Genomic DNA, 14207 nt, shown 5'->3' on the forward strand with positions numbered 1-14207 from the left:
TTAAGCTATGCACCACTATATTTTCTTTTCCAAGATGAGAAGAGAATATATGCAAATAAACATGGTTAAGAATTTTCAGAGATATTCAGTTTATGATTACATAAAAACCAAATCCACCACTCCTCGTGTGAAGACAAAGTCTTGATGGTCCAATGCCATATAAGTGAAAAAACAAAAAAACCCAAAGTATTTCCAACTGGTTTAGGAAGACAGAAGACAATGGATCAGAAATCTGCTATGGTGGAAGAAGAGAGGGGAACTTGTACATCAGAAGAAAAGATCTGAGAAGTGTCTTCAGGAGCCAGTGATCTTGGAAAAATGTTCAAGAGAGCACCGGGAGTCCAAACAAAACCATGAGGGGGCTGTGGAATACACGGAGAAGTCTTGGGGTCCAGCAGATGTTGATCCCTGTATGGCCTTGGGCTGGCCATGTGCACCTGTGCACAGGCCTGGAGTGGATCAGCGTTCCTGCTACCTAGCAGGGCTGTGACCCCATCAACTTGATTGAGGTGTGGCTTCATTCACAGTGATATGGCAATAGGTCCCAGGTCCACTCTACCTCCAGGGGCTCTTAGAAGAAGATGTGTGACCAAAATTGATGTCAAGTAGTAGAGAGCCATAGGTTGTTTGGTTTAACTTGGGGAGGGGGAAACAAAAATGAGAAATTTGCTCTTCTAGAGCCAAAGAAAGTTAACGATGACAAATTCTTCTTAACGTTTGTCCGAAGTAGGTATGACAAAGTCATAGGTCCTAGTTAAGAAATTTATTCCTACTTTGTAGGAGTGGGAATAGCATGTAAGGCACTGAGACCTGAACAGGTAGTTGGCAGACATGTTTGAAAAAGATACATTCATGTGAAAGGAATGTCTAGGATGACAAAGCCTTTAATATTATTCTTAATAAGTGAGTCATGGCACATTAGCCATTTCTTCCCCGTTTTTCACTTTTCTTGAATGACACAGACCCTTGTGGGTTTCTTTGCCTTTTTTTCTACATTGGAATATTATAAGTAATGAAAACAAAACAATGGTGTTAAATTCAATTGCCTTTCCAAAGGAGTGTTCTAGGGATTTCCCATTCTTGAATTAAAAAAAAAAAAGTTGTATGTCCAATGACAACATACTGGGACGAAGAGGGACAGTTCAGGGTTGAAGGGATGTAGCATGACTATAATTCCCCCTTAAGGAGGATTCTGGGATGTGCAGATTTGCAATCAAATAGATCAGTTGAATGTCCACCCCCTCCCCAGCAGTATTGACTTTATTTGCTGTGTGATTCAAAATTATTAGCTACTCTCGGAACAACTGATTTGATAAAGATACTTCCATCTTCTAACCGATCTTCAGCCTTCAGTTAAGGTATGACTTTCAACATAGTTTTCAATTGGTGATTTTCATTTCTACATAGTGAAGTTTAACTACATTTGTTGTCAGTGGTGGTTATAAAAAACTTTTTGCTATAGCGTTACAGCTTTTACACTGGAATGTTTGCTTCTTGGCGTCATCAATACTAAAGAGTAACACCAGCACTTGGGATGCGGAAGAAGGAAGAACAGGGGCTCAAGGCTAGCTTTGGCTACATAGTGAGTTGGAGGGTAGCCTAGGCTACATGAGACCCCGTGTTCAAAAAATAGATTAAAAAAAAGAGAGAGAGAGAGAAGGTCCAAGGACAGTCTGTAAAGATGAGCCCTGACATAAATGTGCACATGTGTGTATGTACTGATTGCTGATGTAAGGGACATAAAAGCTAACCTGATTCGTTTGTTTTTAGGGGCTCTTGGCTTTGGGCCTCAGTGCAAGTCCATTGGAAAAGGCAGCTGCAACAATCTAGTGGTCACCAACAGTCCCATGATGGTTCAGCGACTGGGACCCATTTCACCTCCAGCAAGCCAGGTCACCACAGCATGCAAGCAGATCAGTCCTAGCTTACCGAGGGCAGTGAATGCAGCCAACCTGAATAGACCTCCTTCTGATACCAGGTCTCGACTTACGTTTTTTCCCCCCTTTCCTTACGGTGTAATCATACCCCATGAGTGTTGTCCCCTCTCTTCCTAAACACGAGTGTGCTTGCTCGCTCACTCACCCGCTCACTCACTTGCTCACCCGCTCACTCACCCACTCGCTCATTTGCTCACTCGCTCACACGGAAGCAGCTCTTTCGGTTTACGCTTTATAGGAAAATGTGTCTAAAAGGTGACTATGTGTTATGCTTATTCTGTCAAATGGGAGGGATAGTTTAATAGCTGCTGTCTGGTCATGTGACATTTGGTGCCTTCAGGAACCCCAAGTCCTATTTTGGCCACTGAGATGCTCTGTGCTTATCTGCAGTGTTTTTAAGGTGAGCATTGTGGGGTCTCAGGGCTGGTTTACAAGCTGCCCGTCTCGACCCACCTGCCCACTCATATACACAAACACTTACTAAGTACCTACTGTGAGCATACTGAAAGAGTTAAGAGAAACAGTAGAGAGAATAAAGATTGAAGTCATGAATTATAATGTTTTTTGGAAGATATATTTTCATTGTTACACAAGCCTTTAGTTAAATATTTAATTAGGTGGCAGAGTAAGTACAGTAAAGCCTTGTGTATTTTCCATTCAGAAGAGTTAAATAGAAAAGAAACTACTCACCCCCAAAGAAATTTTTATCTTTTTTTTAGTGTGTGTGTGTGTGTGTGTGTGTGTGTGTGTGTGTGTGTGTGTTGAATAAAAGTGAACTACGGTATAGCGTTTATGCTCTATTTCTTTTGAAGCTTATCATTTCATCTCTGAAAAGTTAACTTTCTTGGAAGAACACAGTGCAGAATTTTTGCCTGTGAGAGCCACTGCTGGGGTGATGGATGTGAAAGGAGTTGACTCCGCATCCTTCTTTGCAGCCTGTAACCTGCTAAGGTGCCCTATGGTCCCGAGACCCCATTTCTCCTTTTTCCCTTCCTGCTGCTAATCTTCCCTCCTCTTTTATCTGGGCCTCCTTCCAGCCTCCAGTTGAGACCCCCAGATCATTTATTTATGCCTTTTTTTTTTATGAAGTGAAAGCTTGTTTTCTGCCTGAGACTTTAGTGATGGCAAGCTACTGTCACTTTCCGACTGATGACTATGCCTCAAGGGACTCCTCAGCCTTGCTGAGTGCTGCATGTAAAATTAACCTTGCTCATTGGTGGGCATCACTGGAAACCTTCAGCTTCCTGTCTGTGGCAAGTCCAGCCCATGCCTGGAAGGCAGGCATAATTAATGGAGAAAGTGATGGTTTAGGCCGCTCCAGCCAGGTGCCTTACGCAGTCCTTTTCATGGGGCGGCCAGCGGGGTCATTATCTCAGGGCTTTCTGGCATACCTGATTCCTTAGCATAATATTACATCCTTAAAAGACAACATCTTGACGTTGCACTGACAAGTGTTTTGACTATTCCATGAGCCCTTCTCTGGGATTTTTTTTTTAAAGGATTGGTAAAGAAACAGGAGTTGAAAATGGCTTGTGAAGTGAAGGATGGGACCCACTTACAGCGGTTTGGAAAGGTTGCATATTTTATGTGATCAGCACATTCGTTGTATGTCCCACCAGGTAATTGAAAGCTTAAGAGGCAACAGTACGACCTGAAGGCATTGTCCAAGCTAGCACTGAAGGGAAGGTGGTGAGCAAACTCAGCTGAGCATTTGAGGCGGCAGGGTTTTCTGCAGGTGGCTGGGGGTCACAGGCATGGTGAACCATTCAGTCGGAGAGGTGCTTGCTGTTTGGAAAGCTTCAGAGTTGATTTTTTTTTTCTCCTATGGTTGTACAGTCACTATGCAACGTAGGAAATGAGGAAAGTGTAGAAAAGCGTCAGGCAGCAAGTGTGCTCATCCTGAGTCCCATCACCGAGATTATCATGAGTATAAGGACATGCGAGCACAGGCCCTTCAGGCACTGGGTTTCCTGCCTGTCAAGTTGACCTCAGAATGAGCAGTTTTATAATATATATATATATATACACACTCTTTTTAAAGACATCTTCCTTAGCTTCATATAATGGTTTCTTCCCAGCACAAATGCCATTTTACAAAGAAAGTACAGAAATAAAATGAATTTTTACCAGCCCTTTATCACTAGGCATTTAGTTCTTTCTTTTTCATGATTTTTTTTTTAAAAAAATTAAAATACATCATTTCTTTCTTCTCCGTCCTCCTTCCAGTTCTCCTCTTTCAAGTGCACGGCCTCTTCTTCTTCTTGAAATATTACTTTGCATACCTAAAGCAAATAAATAGAAGGAGCCCTTGCCGAGGCCCTTCAGTGTGTCCTTTATGAGTGCTGTGACCACTTGGCGTTGACTAAGCACTTAGGGGCTCTTCCTTGGAGAGACTTAAGTCTCCATCTCTTAGCTGTCTTTTCTTGCCTGTACCTCTTCATCTACAGTGGCGGTCCTGTGAAAAGTTTCCCGTCCATGCTGACATGTTGCCTGGTGCTACCGTTGTTCATGTCTTGCTTAAGCAGACATATTATTGAGATTTCAGGGGCTTAGCTTCCCTGAAATATGTAGAAGACACAATATTTCTGCTCTGGCTATGACCAGCTTTCCTCTTCCGCTCCCTGAAGGGTTGGTTCATGGTCGTGTTACAGATGTGTATTAATGGCCACTGGACCTGCTGTAGTAGGCTGTTTTCTGCATTTTGACTAGTTGCAGTATTTCCTCATGGTCTCCATCTGCTGCGAAATGAAGCTTCTTTGAAGAGGAATGAAAACTACGTATACCTGTGGTATATAAGGACAAGTGTTTAGAACGCACTTCGGAGCTGTACTTAGGAAAAGTGGCTTTAGTAGGCTTTCCTCTGAGATGGATGACCTTGCTAGGCATGTATTCTTGGCTAGGTTTACAATACCAGATATGATTTCCCTCCTGTTGAATAGGATTTCTGTACATAGACAGCTGTTGGTTACCACTAATACATGAGTGCCACTGTTGCACCTTTAAGGATGTCTTGCTGTGCTCATCATAGTAGTGGTGCATAGGCATCACCACAGAGCAGGCTACTGCATGCTTTTTCTCCTTGATAGCTTGCCTCATAGCTCTGCTTCTTATGTTAGTATTACAAATAATTTACTTTATTGGATTAACTTGCAACTCTTTTATTTCTTATCTTTAGTGATTAGAATAAATTCTTAAGAGTTAAGATTGGCTGGTTTAAATGAACAGCTATTTTTTGTTTTTGTTTTTGTTTTTGTTTTTGTTTTTGTTTTTCGAGACAGGGTTTCTCTGTGTAGTATTGGCTGTCCTAGACTCGCTTTGTAGTCCAGGTTGGCCTCGAACTCACAGTGATCTACCTGCCTCTGCCTCCCGAGTGCTGGGATTAAAGGCATGCGTCACCACGCCTGGCCTAAAGTGAACAGCTATTAATAGTAGCTTTGATGCTATTAGTAGGCGTTTTCAGGTAGTACTGCAGAGAAGACCAACCCATGTGCAAGCTCAACAGTGGTCTTAGACAATAGCATATATTTAGTTTTCTCTAAGCAGTTATTAGTTTGAGATAATAATTGTGCAATTATCTTAATTGATACGTCTTCATCAGTGATAATATTGAACACTTTTTCTGAGATTTGTCAGCTGTATTTCTTTCTTTTTTCTTTTTACTTGATTTAAATGTATTTTCCTTCTGGGATGCTCCCCTGAGAGCACACTCCTTTCTTTTCTTTCTTTTCTTTTTTTTTTTTTTTTTTAATGCTTATGTTCTGTGTAGTCCAGTGATGAGAATCCTGCCTTGGTGCCATGGATTTTGTGCAGTTGACTTCCCGGTCATTTCTCGTTAGCCCACCACAGTGCTATTCTGTTGGAGAGTCAGGAGCCACTGTCAGTACGGGTGCCACCCACACCCTGCTGTCAAGGCTTGTCCCCTAGATGACAAGGCTGGAGTACTGAAACAACACCTGCTTCTCAGACACCTGGTAACTGTCAGCCTGGCAAAGCTAATCAGTAAAGGAGATGGGGTGCTGCTTGGGTGGGCGTGGCGGGTGCTCAGCTAGCCTAGTGTGTCCACGTGCATTGTGAATACGAATTTATGAATGGATGCCCATCGTCGCAGTCCTAGCAGGTGTCATCCCTATTGAAGGTACAGTGGACCCAAGATATGGGAATCCTAATTTCTATGCCCAGTGCCAGTTTCATAGTTTGTCATCACAAAGGTCAGCCACCGCCTAGAGATGTCTGTCTGGACCTAAACCCTCTGCATTTGTCTTTTCATATTCTAAACTGGATGCTGTTGGTGGTAGTGGCCTTTGTTTGTTTGTTTGTTTGTTTGTTTGTAGTATGTCCACAAAGCTCAGAGAAGGCCAAGAGGAGGCTGGAGAACGGACTTAGGCTCCCTGTGCACTCCAACATCTTATAATGCTGTTCTGTGTTATGAGCCATACTGCTAATTTCTTTTTGGAGGATTAACTGGGGTACATAGATGACACTTTCCAGATAGAGTAGGGCATATCTTCTTTTGCAGGACCTGTGGGTTTATGTCACATATATGTTATATAGTATACTCATACACACTTTGTATATGTTTTTGTATATGTTTTTCCTCATGACCATTAGTCCATGGAATTCCATATGACCTTGTAAGTTAAAACTTTAAGCTTTAGAACAAAAACAGCTCAACTTGGTCATCACAGCTCCTTTGGCTTCGTGAGAGCATATTTTTTCCTGATGGTGTCTGAATTTTGTTTTTCACTTTGCTTTTATTTCGTTTGCGATTTATCGTCTTGCCTTTCACATATAGTTCCAAATTAGCCAGTCACCAGAAATAATGTCGTTAGGATCAGATGAACATATGGAGACGGAGATTGCTCTCAGTGTGGTGACACAGCTTTCCGAGTTCTTTGTCACTTTCTCTTCCACAGGCCTGGTGTGTATAGCAGCAGGGGTTAACAGGCTAGACTCTTTGGCAGCCTTTACACTCCTTCAGCATACTGTTGCAGAAAAACAGACAATCCGTGATGCAGGCCTGGTTTGTGTGATTTTTAAGCCTGTTTTTCACCAAGTCTTTCAATCAAGCAGAGACTTATGGACCACATAGGGGAAACATTGGGAGGAATGTGAGCCAGCTAGGTCTCTGCTGGTCATTTACCCCCATCTGTCCTTTGCTAAAGACCTTACACCACTCCTTTGCTGCCACAATAGGAAACTCACATTTTTAGTTACTTTCTTCCTATAAAAAATATTTGAAGTCTAGTTAATTTATCTCATACTGTGTATTCAATAAGTTAATATCTAAAAATGTTCTCTAGGCTTTGTAAATAATGGTTCATCAGATATCATGATTATTATTTTTTTTTATGATTGTTATTTTTTAAAATTTACTTATTGATCCCGTTCTTTGAGATAACAACTTCCTGTGTAGTCTAGGTTGGCCTTGAAGTCAAGATCTTCTCGCTACAGTCTTCAGAATCCTAGGGTGGGGGGGAGGGTCACAGGTTTGCGTGTGTTTGAGCACTTCGTTTGTATTTAACACTCTGGTAGGGACATGGGGAGATAAAAGTCACCCTTTCACTTGAAGGGCCGTGACATTTGCTGAGGAAGACACAGATGCTTCAAAGTGTAGTGAGATGGTGGAGCTGCTTAGCAGGAAGGACACTCACTACAGAGAGAGATGCCACGGGGTGGGACTTTGAACAGTTAGGTCTCCCAGAGTGTATCGTTGAGAGTCAGAGAGCTTGACTGCCATTTGTTGCCACTTTTGTCCCTATGAGGCATTTGAGGGAGGGAAGGGCATGAGGTAGTTCCCTGTGCACGCCATTGCTTTAAGTAGACTATTCAGTTTGCTGAACTATTTGAACAACTGCCTTGGAAAACTGAGATGCTGAAGAAGTTACGCAACATCCAGACCCTGAGTTATGCTGTGCTATAAATTAAGCCACGTTCAGCATAATTTAAGGGAAATGAGACTTGCCTTTCATTGTTGGAAAGGTGAACATGTTTCTCTATGCTGCCATTGAGACAAGTAATTTTATCAGCAAAGTGCATACAATTGAATGAGCTACTTCGTCAGTTACTGCCTAGAAGTCTGAAATGTTATAAAGTGGCCACCATCTGAGAACAGGCACCCATTGAGACATGGCTCTGTCAGTGTTCTGACGGCCCATGGTTTCTCGACCTCAGTGAACAGCAGAGTCTGCCCTTCCGGCTTCGTACATGGCATTTCCACTGATGTGGCTCACGTCCGAATGTAATTCCTGACTCTCACTGGGGATAGGGTCAAAAGGCTCTTGACATCCAGCTACCAGAGCTTTCCGCTGAGTTCTGCAGGAAGAGCCACATGCTGTAAGTGTGCTCGGAAAATAATTGAGAGGTGTCCATGGGGAATTAAAAATGCAAGCTGTTCACAGGCCAGTTTGGAGCTTGCAGAAGGACTTTAGTCCAAATGTAAGGATGTGAGGCAAGAAACCAAATCTGTGTCAAGGGCAGCCGGACATAGGTTCCTGCTGTGTTTGTCATTGGTAAACATGACCACATCCGACGGCAGCTCCAGGTCGATTGCAGCGTTACCACCTTACACAGTGCTTTTCAGAGTCGAGGTGCTGTCTTCACGTGTCCCAGGCTTGGCAGAAACAGTTTTCCTGGATTCCCTTCTGTGAAGCGGAGTAGGGCTTTGAAAGGTGAAGAGGTGCTTCCCCATCCTTCACTTCCTTTGCTACAGTTGATATTTAACAGCTGCAGACAGTGCATGTGCTCGTGCAGGGAAGAAGTCACACGTTTTAGATAAGAAATTTTGGTGATTACTTCATTTAGAAGTCTCTAGAAAGCCAGCTGTAGAGGCACATCAGCAAGTCAAGCTTCTCAACTGCCTGTTGCACCTGGACTGGGATTGGGGTACTTTTTCTCTCTACGTCTACCTATTGACCGTTTTTTTGGGAGATGAATGCTCTGTCCCAGGGACATAGCTTTTTTTTTCTTCTATTGTTTTTAAAGGCAGCAATAATGTCCTTGGAAAACAAAATGAATTTTCAAGGGGCTAGAATTACTATTATGAACCACTTTGATATGCAAACAATGAATTGTGACATATTTGGCTTTCTGGGTTTTTTTTGTGTGTTTTTGTTTTTTTTGGTAAAGGGTAAGGACAGGGTAGGGATTGTTGTAAAAATGAACCGCTGCAAGTGAGTGGCCTGAAGCTGCTGGATTCAAGGCCGAGAGCTCGGGGGAAACCCATCTAACAAATGTGGTGAGAGCTCACATGGCCCTGATGCATGACTCCAAATGCAGCTCTTCAGTCTGCTGCTCCTTTATGCACAATAGCTCTGTTCTGTTAAGGACTGGTGTGTGTGTGTGTGTGTGTGTGTGTGTATGTGTGTATGTGTGTGTGTGTGTGTGTGAGAGAGAGAGAGAGAGAGAGAGAGAGAGAGAGAGAGAGAGAGAGAGAGAGAGAGAAACTGTGTCTCTGGCATGTTAAGTGTGCACTTCACCACCGAGGCATACTTTGTGCCCATGTATTTTATACTTTCATAAATTTTCTAAGATCACTTGAAATGAATGAGTGTTTGCATTGTAAATTGCCCTTTAAAAATGTCTAGTTTGATATTATCAGTGAAACTGAATTGTAAAATTATTTGTAAGTTTCTAGTACAATATTTATCTTGGAAGATTTACTTTAAAAACTATCACCTTCCCAAGCAGATTTTAATGGAAAGTTAATGCTGTTCAGAACTGTATGACCTGCAAAACCTATTACAGCATGGTGCACACAGTAGGTGCTTAATAAATATTCATTTGGTTTACCATGACAAGCATCTATAACGTTTTCCTAGTCCCCAGTTCCCCCCCTTTGTTTAATAAAAAAGATATTTTGAAGTGAGGACTATTTATTCTCACTGAAGTACTAGAGCTATTTGTAACAACAGCTCTTTGATTATTCTAGTGAGCATTAGCTTTTATTGTCTGTCTTGGTAAACTATTATTTACCTGGAACTAACCCTTGGGTTCTAATCATAGTTCAAGACCTTGCGTTGAGTGGAGAATACAATATAATTAAGGGACTCTCAGTGCAGTGTTCTCTTAGCTCTTAAGCAATCCACATCCCACTGAAAACTTTTTTCCCCCCTTCTCTCTGGCTGCTACTCCAGGTCCGTTATTTTGCAAGAGTCTCTGGTGTCCACGACTTTGAGTCTGACGGAGAGTCAGTCGGCCTTGAGTGTGAAGCAGGAGTGGTCTCAGAGCTACAGGGCCTCCCCTTCTCTTCCGTCCAGCCACAGCTCTCAGAATGGCACGGACCTAGGGGACCTCCTTAGCTTGCCTCCGGGCACACCAGTGTCCGGCAGCAGCGTGTCTAACTCGTTGCCACCTTACCTTTTTGGCATGGAAAACAGCCACCCTCCTTACCACAGTCCTCGGCACTCAGCAACCAGGTCCCACTCCACCCGCTCCAAGAAGAGGGCGCTGTCCTTGTCCCCTCTGTCTGATGGCATCGGGATTGACTTCAATACTATCATCCGTACTTCGCCCACGTCCCTGGTTGCCTATATCAATGGATCAAGAGCCTCTCCAGCCAGTATGTCTCCACAATCGGACGTCTATGGGCATTTCCTGGGTGTTCGCGGCAGTTGCATCCCTCAGTCCTGCGCAGTGTCCAGTGGGCAGAAAGGTGTGCTGGTAGCCAGTGGAGGCCATACGCTGCCAGGCTACGGCGAGGATGGCACACCGGAGTACGAACGCATGCAGCAGCTGGAGCATGGTGGACTGCAGCCTGGACCTGTAAACAACATGGTGCTGCAGCCAGGCTTACCCGGCCCCGATGGCCAGACAGCCAACATGCTCAAAACGGAGCGCCTGGAGGAGTTCACGGGCAGTACCTTGGACCTGCCCTCCGCGCCTCCTCTGCCCCCTCTCCCCCCGCCTCAGGGCCCCCCACCCCCATACCATGCCCACTCACACCTTCATCACCCAGAGCTCCTGCCTCACAGCCAGTCGCTGGCCCTGGCCCAGCCTGGCCTGGATGAAGATGGGGAGATGGAGGACTCAGGGGGTAAGCACTGCTGTCGTTGGATAGACTGCAGTGCCCTCTATGACCAGCAGGAGGAGCTGGTGAGGCACATCGAGAAGGTCCACATAGACCAACGCAAGGGGGAAGACTTCACCTGCTTCTGGACCGGCTGCCCTAGAAGGTACAAGCCCTTCAATGCCCGCTACAAACTGCTGATCCACATGAGGGTCCACTCGGGGGAGAAGCCCAACAAGTGTACGGTGAGTTGGAGTTTTCTAAGGCCTGGTCCACCTTTCTTGGAGGCCTAGCTTGCTTTCATGGATACGTGTTTTTTTTGTTTTGTTTTGTTATTTTTAATCAAAGATGACCGAGAAGTCAGGTAACAGTTTCTGTTTCTGTGGTATGTGGATGTGTGGGGTGGTTAAAGGTACATCCGAGGTCGCTCGCCTCTTCAGCTAAGCTAGCACAAGGAGAAGGTTCCTTTGATATCTGGTGGCTGCTGGTTTCTCTCACTTTTCTAGGGCAAGCCCTATGCCACCGAGGTACTAGAGGTCTGTGGGCCTGTCTGTGGTCTGAGGAAAGGTGGGAGGGACACAGACTCGGGGTTCTATTTACTACGTGGCAAGCAAGGGACCATAAACTGTGCCACACACAAGCTTGTGTTCTTTTTCAAAGTAAATATTCAGTTTTTTCTCTAACCTCCAAAAATTGAGGTGGGAATTGGGGGTCTGGAAGGAAGGAATGATTCTGACGTTTAAGAAAGGAATTCTCCACTTCGGAACTTACTATTGAAATTGTCGCAGCATGCACCCTCGTGCCAGCACATTCTCCCCTCCAAGGTTGTGAAGCACTTTAATGGTTTTGAGTCAGCAAGGGAACACCAAGGGGATACCATAGGAGCAGAGCCTCATGGGATCTCACTTAATTTTGCAGAAGGAGGATTTTGTGGAAAAGCGTAAGGCCCGGGCTGAGAAGGTCTTTGGTGTTGAAGCCCATGGCTCTGATGTCCCGCCTAGCTCTTTTCCCAGCTCCGATCCCTGCAAACTCCGATGCTGTTTCTTGGCAGAATTGACTGCTTTTGAATAGTATGCTTCTTAAATGCTTCCCCAACAGTTTCACACCTCACAGAAGCCCTCAGGGTGCACAAGCAGGACTCCACCCCCGGGGTTAACAGAGATAGCTTGGCACAATCTGACTCGGCTCACAGAACTCTTGCAAAAAAAAAAAAAAAAAAAAAAAAAGAACATATGTTTTCTGTTACTCTAGATGGGCACGAATAGTTCTTCAGAGTTGGAATTGAGAATTCTGTGTGTCCCTTAATATCGAGAGTTCCAGAGATCAGCGATAAGGGAAGCATGTAAACCGGTGTGAAAAGGGCCATTTTTGAACTGTGGTCTCCCAACCAGCAGTATCTCTTCCTGCAGTAGGTTGTGATCTAAAGTGTCTGGACCGTGTTTATATTTGACTGTAGCTTGGACAAACTCCAATTCCTGGAAAAAGCGCACCATGCAGGTGAGAGCCGCAACGCCCGATTTAGGAGCGCTTTTCACCTAAAGCAGTGGGTATTTCTGAAAGGGTTTTAAGGCTTTCTGGTGGAGTGAAATTGCATTTCTTGTCATTACATTATGCCCCATGTTGTGATTTTTCTTAAGGAAAACCTGAGGCCGATGCATCATGGGGGTGCCCGGTCCTGTGAGTGAAAAGAATAATTACATTCCAGGAGGCCAAGCCTCACTCCTGTCAGTAGGGTTCTGTGTTAAAACTGCCAGAGTGAGACAAGCGATTGAAGGCAGTTCCACTTACTCTGCTCGGAACACAGGAGCCTGTTGCAAACAGGAAAGACACCGGGACTCTGAAGGAAAACAGTCCAACCTTTTAGTTCTGACTAACCCTGGCTGAAAATAGTTTCCTGGATTTGGCTTTACTGAAATAAACATTAAAGTTAGAAGAATTATATTTAAAAACCCTTTGCATTACAAAAGTAATTTTTATGCAAAAGAATCTCCCCCATTTTCACCTCTGGTCCCAGAGTTTTCAAAGGCCTTTAACTCTGCGGAGTTGACTTCTGCTGAAGCGCACAAGGCGTAGTGAAAATAGAAATAGTCGAGGGAGAGAATAAAGCTGAGAGGTGAGCGCTTCCAGGCTGCACTGATGTTCACTGTGCCGTTCAGGATGGGCGGGCGGATGAAGCGAGCTTGCAGGCCTGTTCACTGTGCCATTCAGGACAGACGGGTGGATGAGGCGAGTTGCTCTCCTAATCAGCCTCCTCCTCATTAGTAGGTAGGAACCTTGGCAAGCTCGCATTCCTAAGCCAATAGCCTCACAAACCGCTCATGTGCTGTGCTGCAAATCCATTCAGACAAAGCAGAGTTTCTTAGGTGGGGAGCGTAGGATTGTAACAGGAAGATAGCCATTTTCGTAGAAACTTACACATCATGAATCCCATCTCTTCTGAAGACTCTTCTGTCGCTATGTGTCGTGTGCTTGATATGGGGGCCTGCAGGCAGCTGGCAGTAGGGTAATCTTGCTGTGAAGCCTTGGCGGATGTCTCAAATTGTAGGCCAGGGAGAAGGAGGCATTGTGCTTAAGGGGGATGAACGCTGAGGTGTTCGGTCCCCTGCCATTTACAAAGGGGGATCTTCGCAGACTCACGGGACCCAGGCACACAGAACTTGAAACAGTAAAATGCTTTCATTACATTGAAACCCGAGGGTAATTTACTCAAAGCTGGAGACAAGCCATGTAAAATGACCACGCTCTCCCGGAGAAATGGGCTTTGCCTACAAAACCTAGGGGTAGTGTAAGTTCTAAGGCTAGTTTATCGCTCCTCTATAGACGGTAGTTGGGCTTAGTCATCATTTTCACTCGCTGGGATTATTGAACCAAGAAAGGAATGGTGGCCCCTATGTGTTTGGTGACCATGGCTACAAGCAGCACAAAGGACGTCTGGACGTTATGGTAAAAGGAAGGGTGTGTCAGGGCCGAGGCCTGCTTTACAGTCACAGGCTGCTGTGGAATCCTTCCTGCATGCCAAGTTTCTTTTGCTACCTGGGAGAACCCATTTTATCAACCATTCCTCATGGTGACCCCGCAGACCAACCCGGAACCTGGCGTTGCAGATCTCTCAGGATTCTTGGTGGCACAACCAGGGGGAAGATTCAGGATTCACTGTTTGGTTCTGTTGCTGGAAGAAAACGATGGGCTCATTCTCTTCTAAACAGTCGCGCCCTTCACCAGATCGCATTCTGACTGCCTCTGAGGAAAGACAAGCTAGCTCTCTC

At 44.7% G+C, this 14207-nt stretch overlaps 1 protein-coding gene across 3 annotated transcripts in view; it reads left to right on the forward strand.

Moving 5' to 3' along the window:
* GLIS3 (GLIS family zinc finger 3) overlaps nt 1-14207 on the forward strand; it is a 425955-nt gene that overhangs the window by 140783 nt on the left and 270965 nt on the right. For 2 of the 3 annotated variants that reach the window (XM_084769854.1, XM_084769855.1), the window contains exons 3-4: nt 1771-1978; nt 10070-11186. In XM_084769854.1, the coding sequence (XP_084625980.1) occupies nt 1771-1978; nt 10070-11186 (1325 nt within the window). The remainder of the gene's footprint in view (nt 1-1770; nt 1979-10069; nt 11187-14207) is intronic. The other variant, XM_084769856.1, reaches the window with a different exon arrangement.

This window comes from Acomys minous (genome assembly GCF_964271855.1).
Source record: "Acomys minous genome assembly, chromosome: 2".
NCBI lineage: Eukaryota > Metazoa > Chordata > Mammalia > Rodentia > Muridae > Acomys > Acomys minous.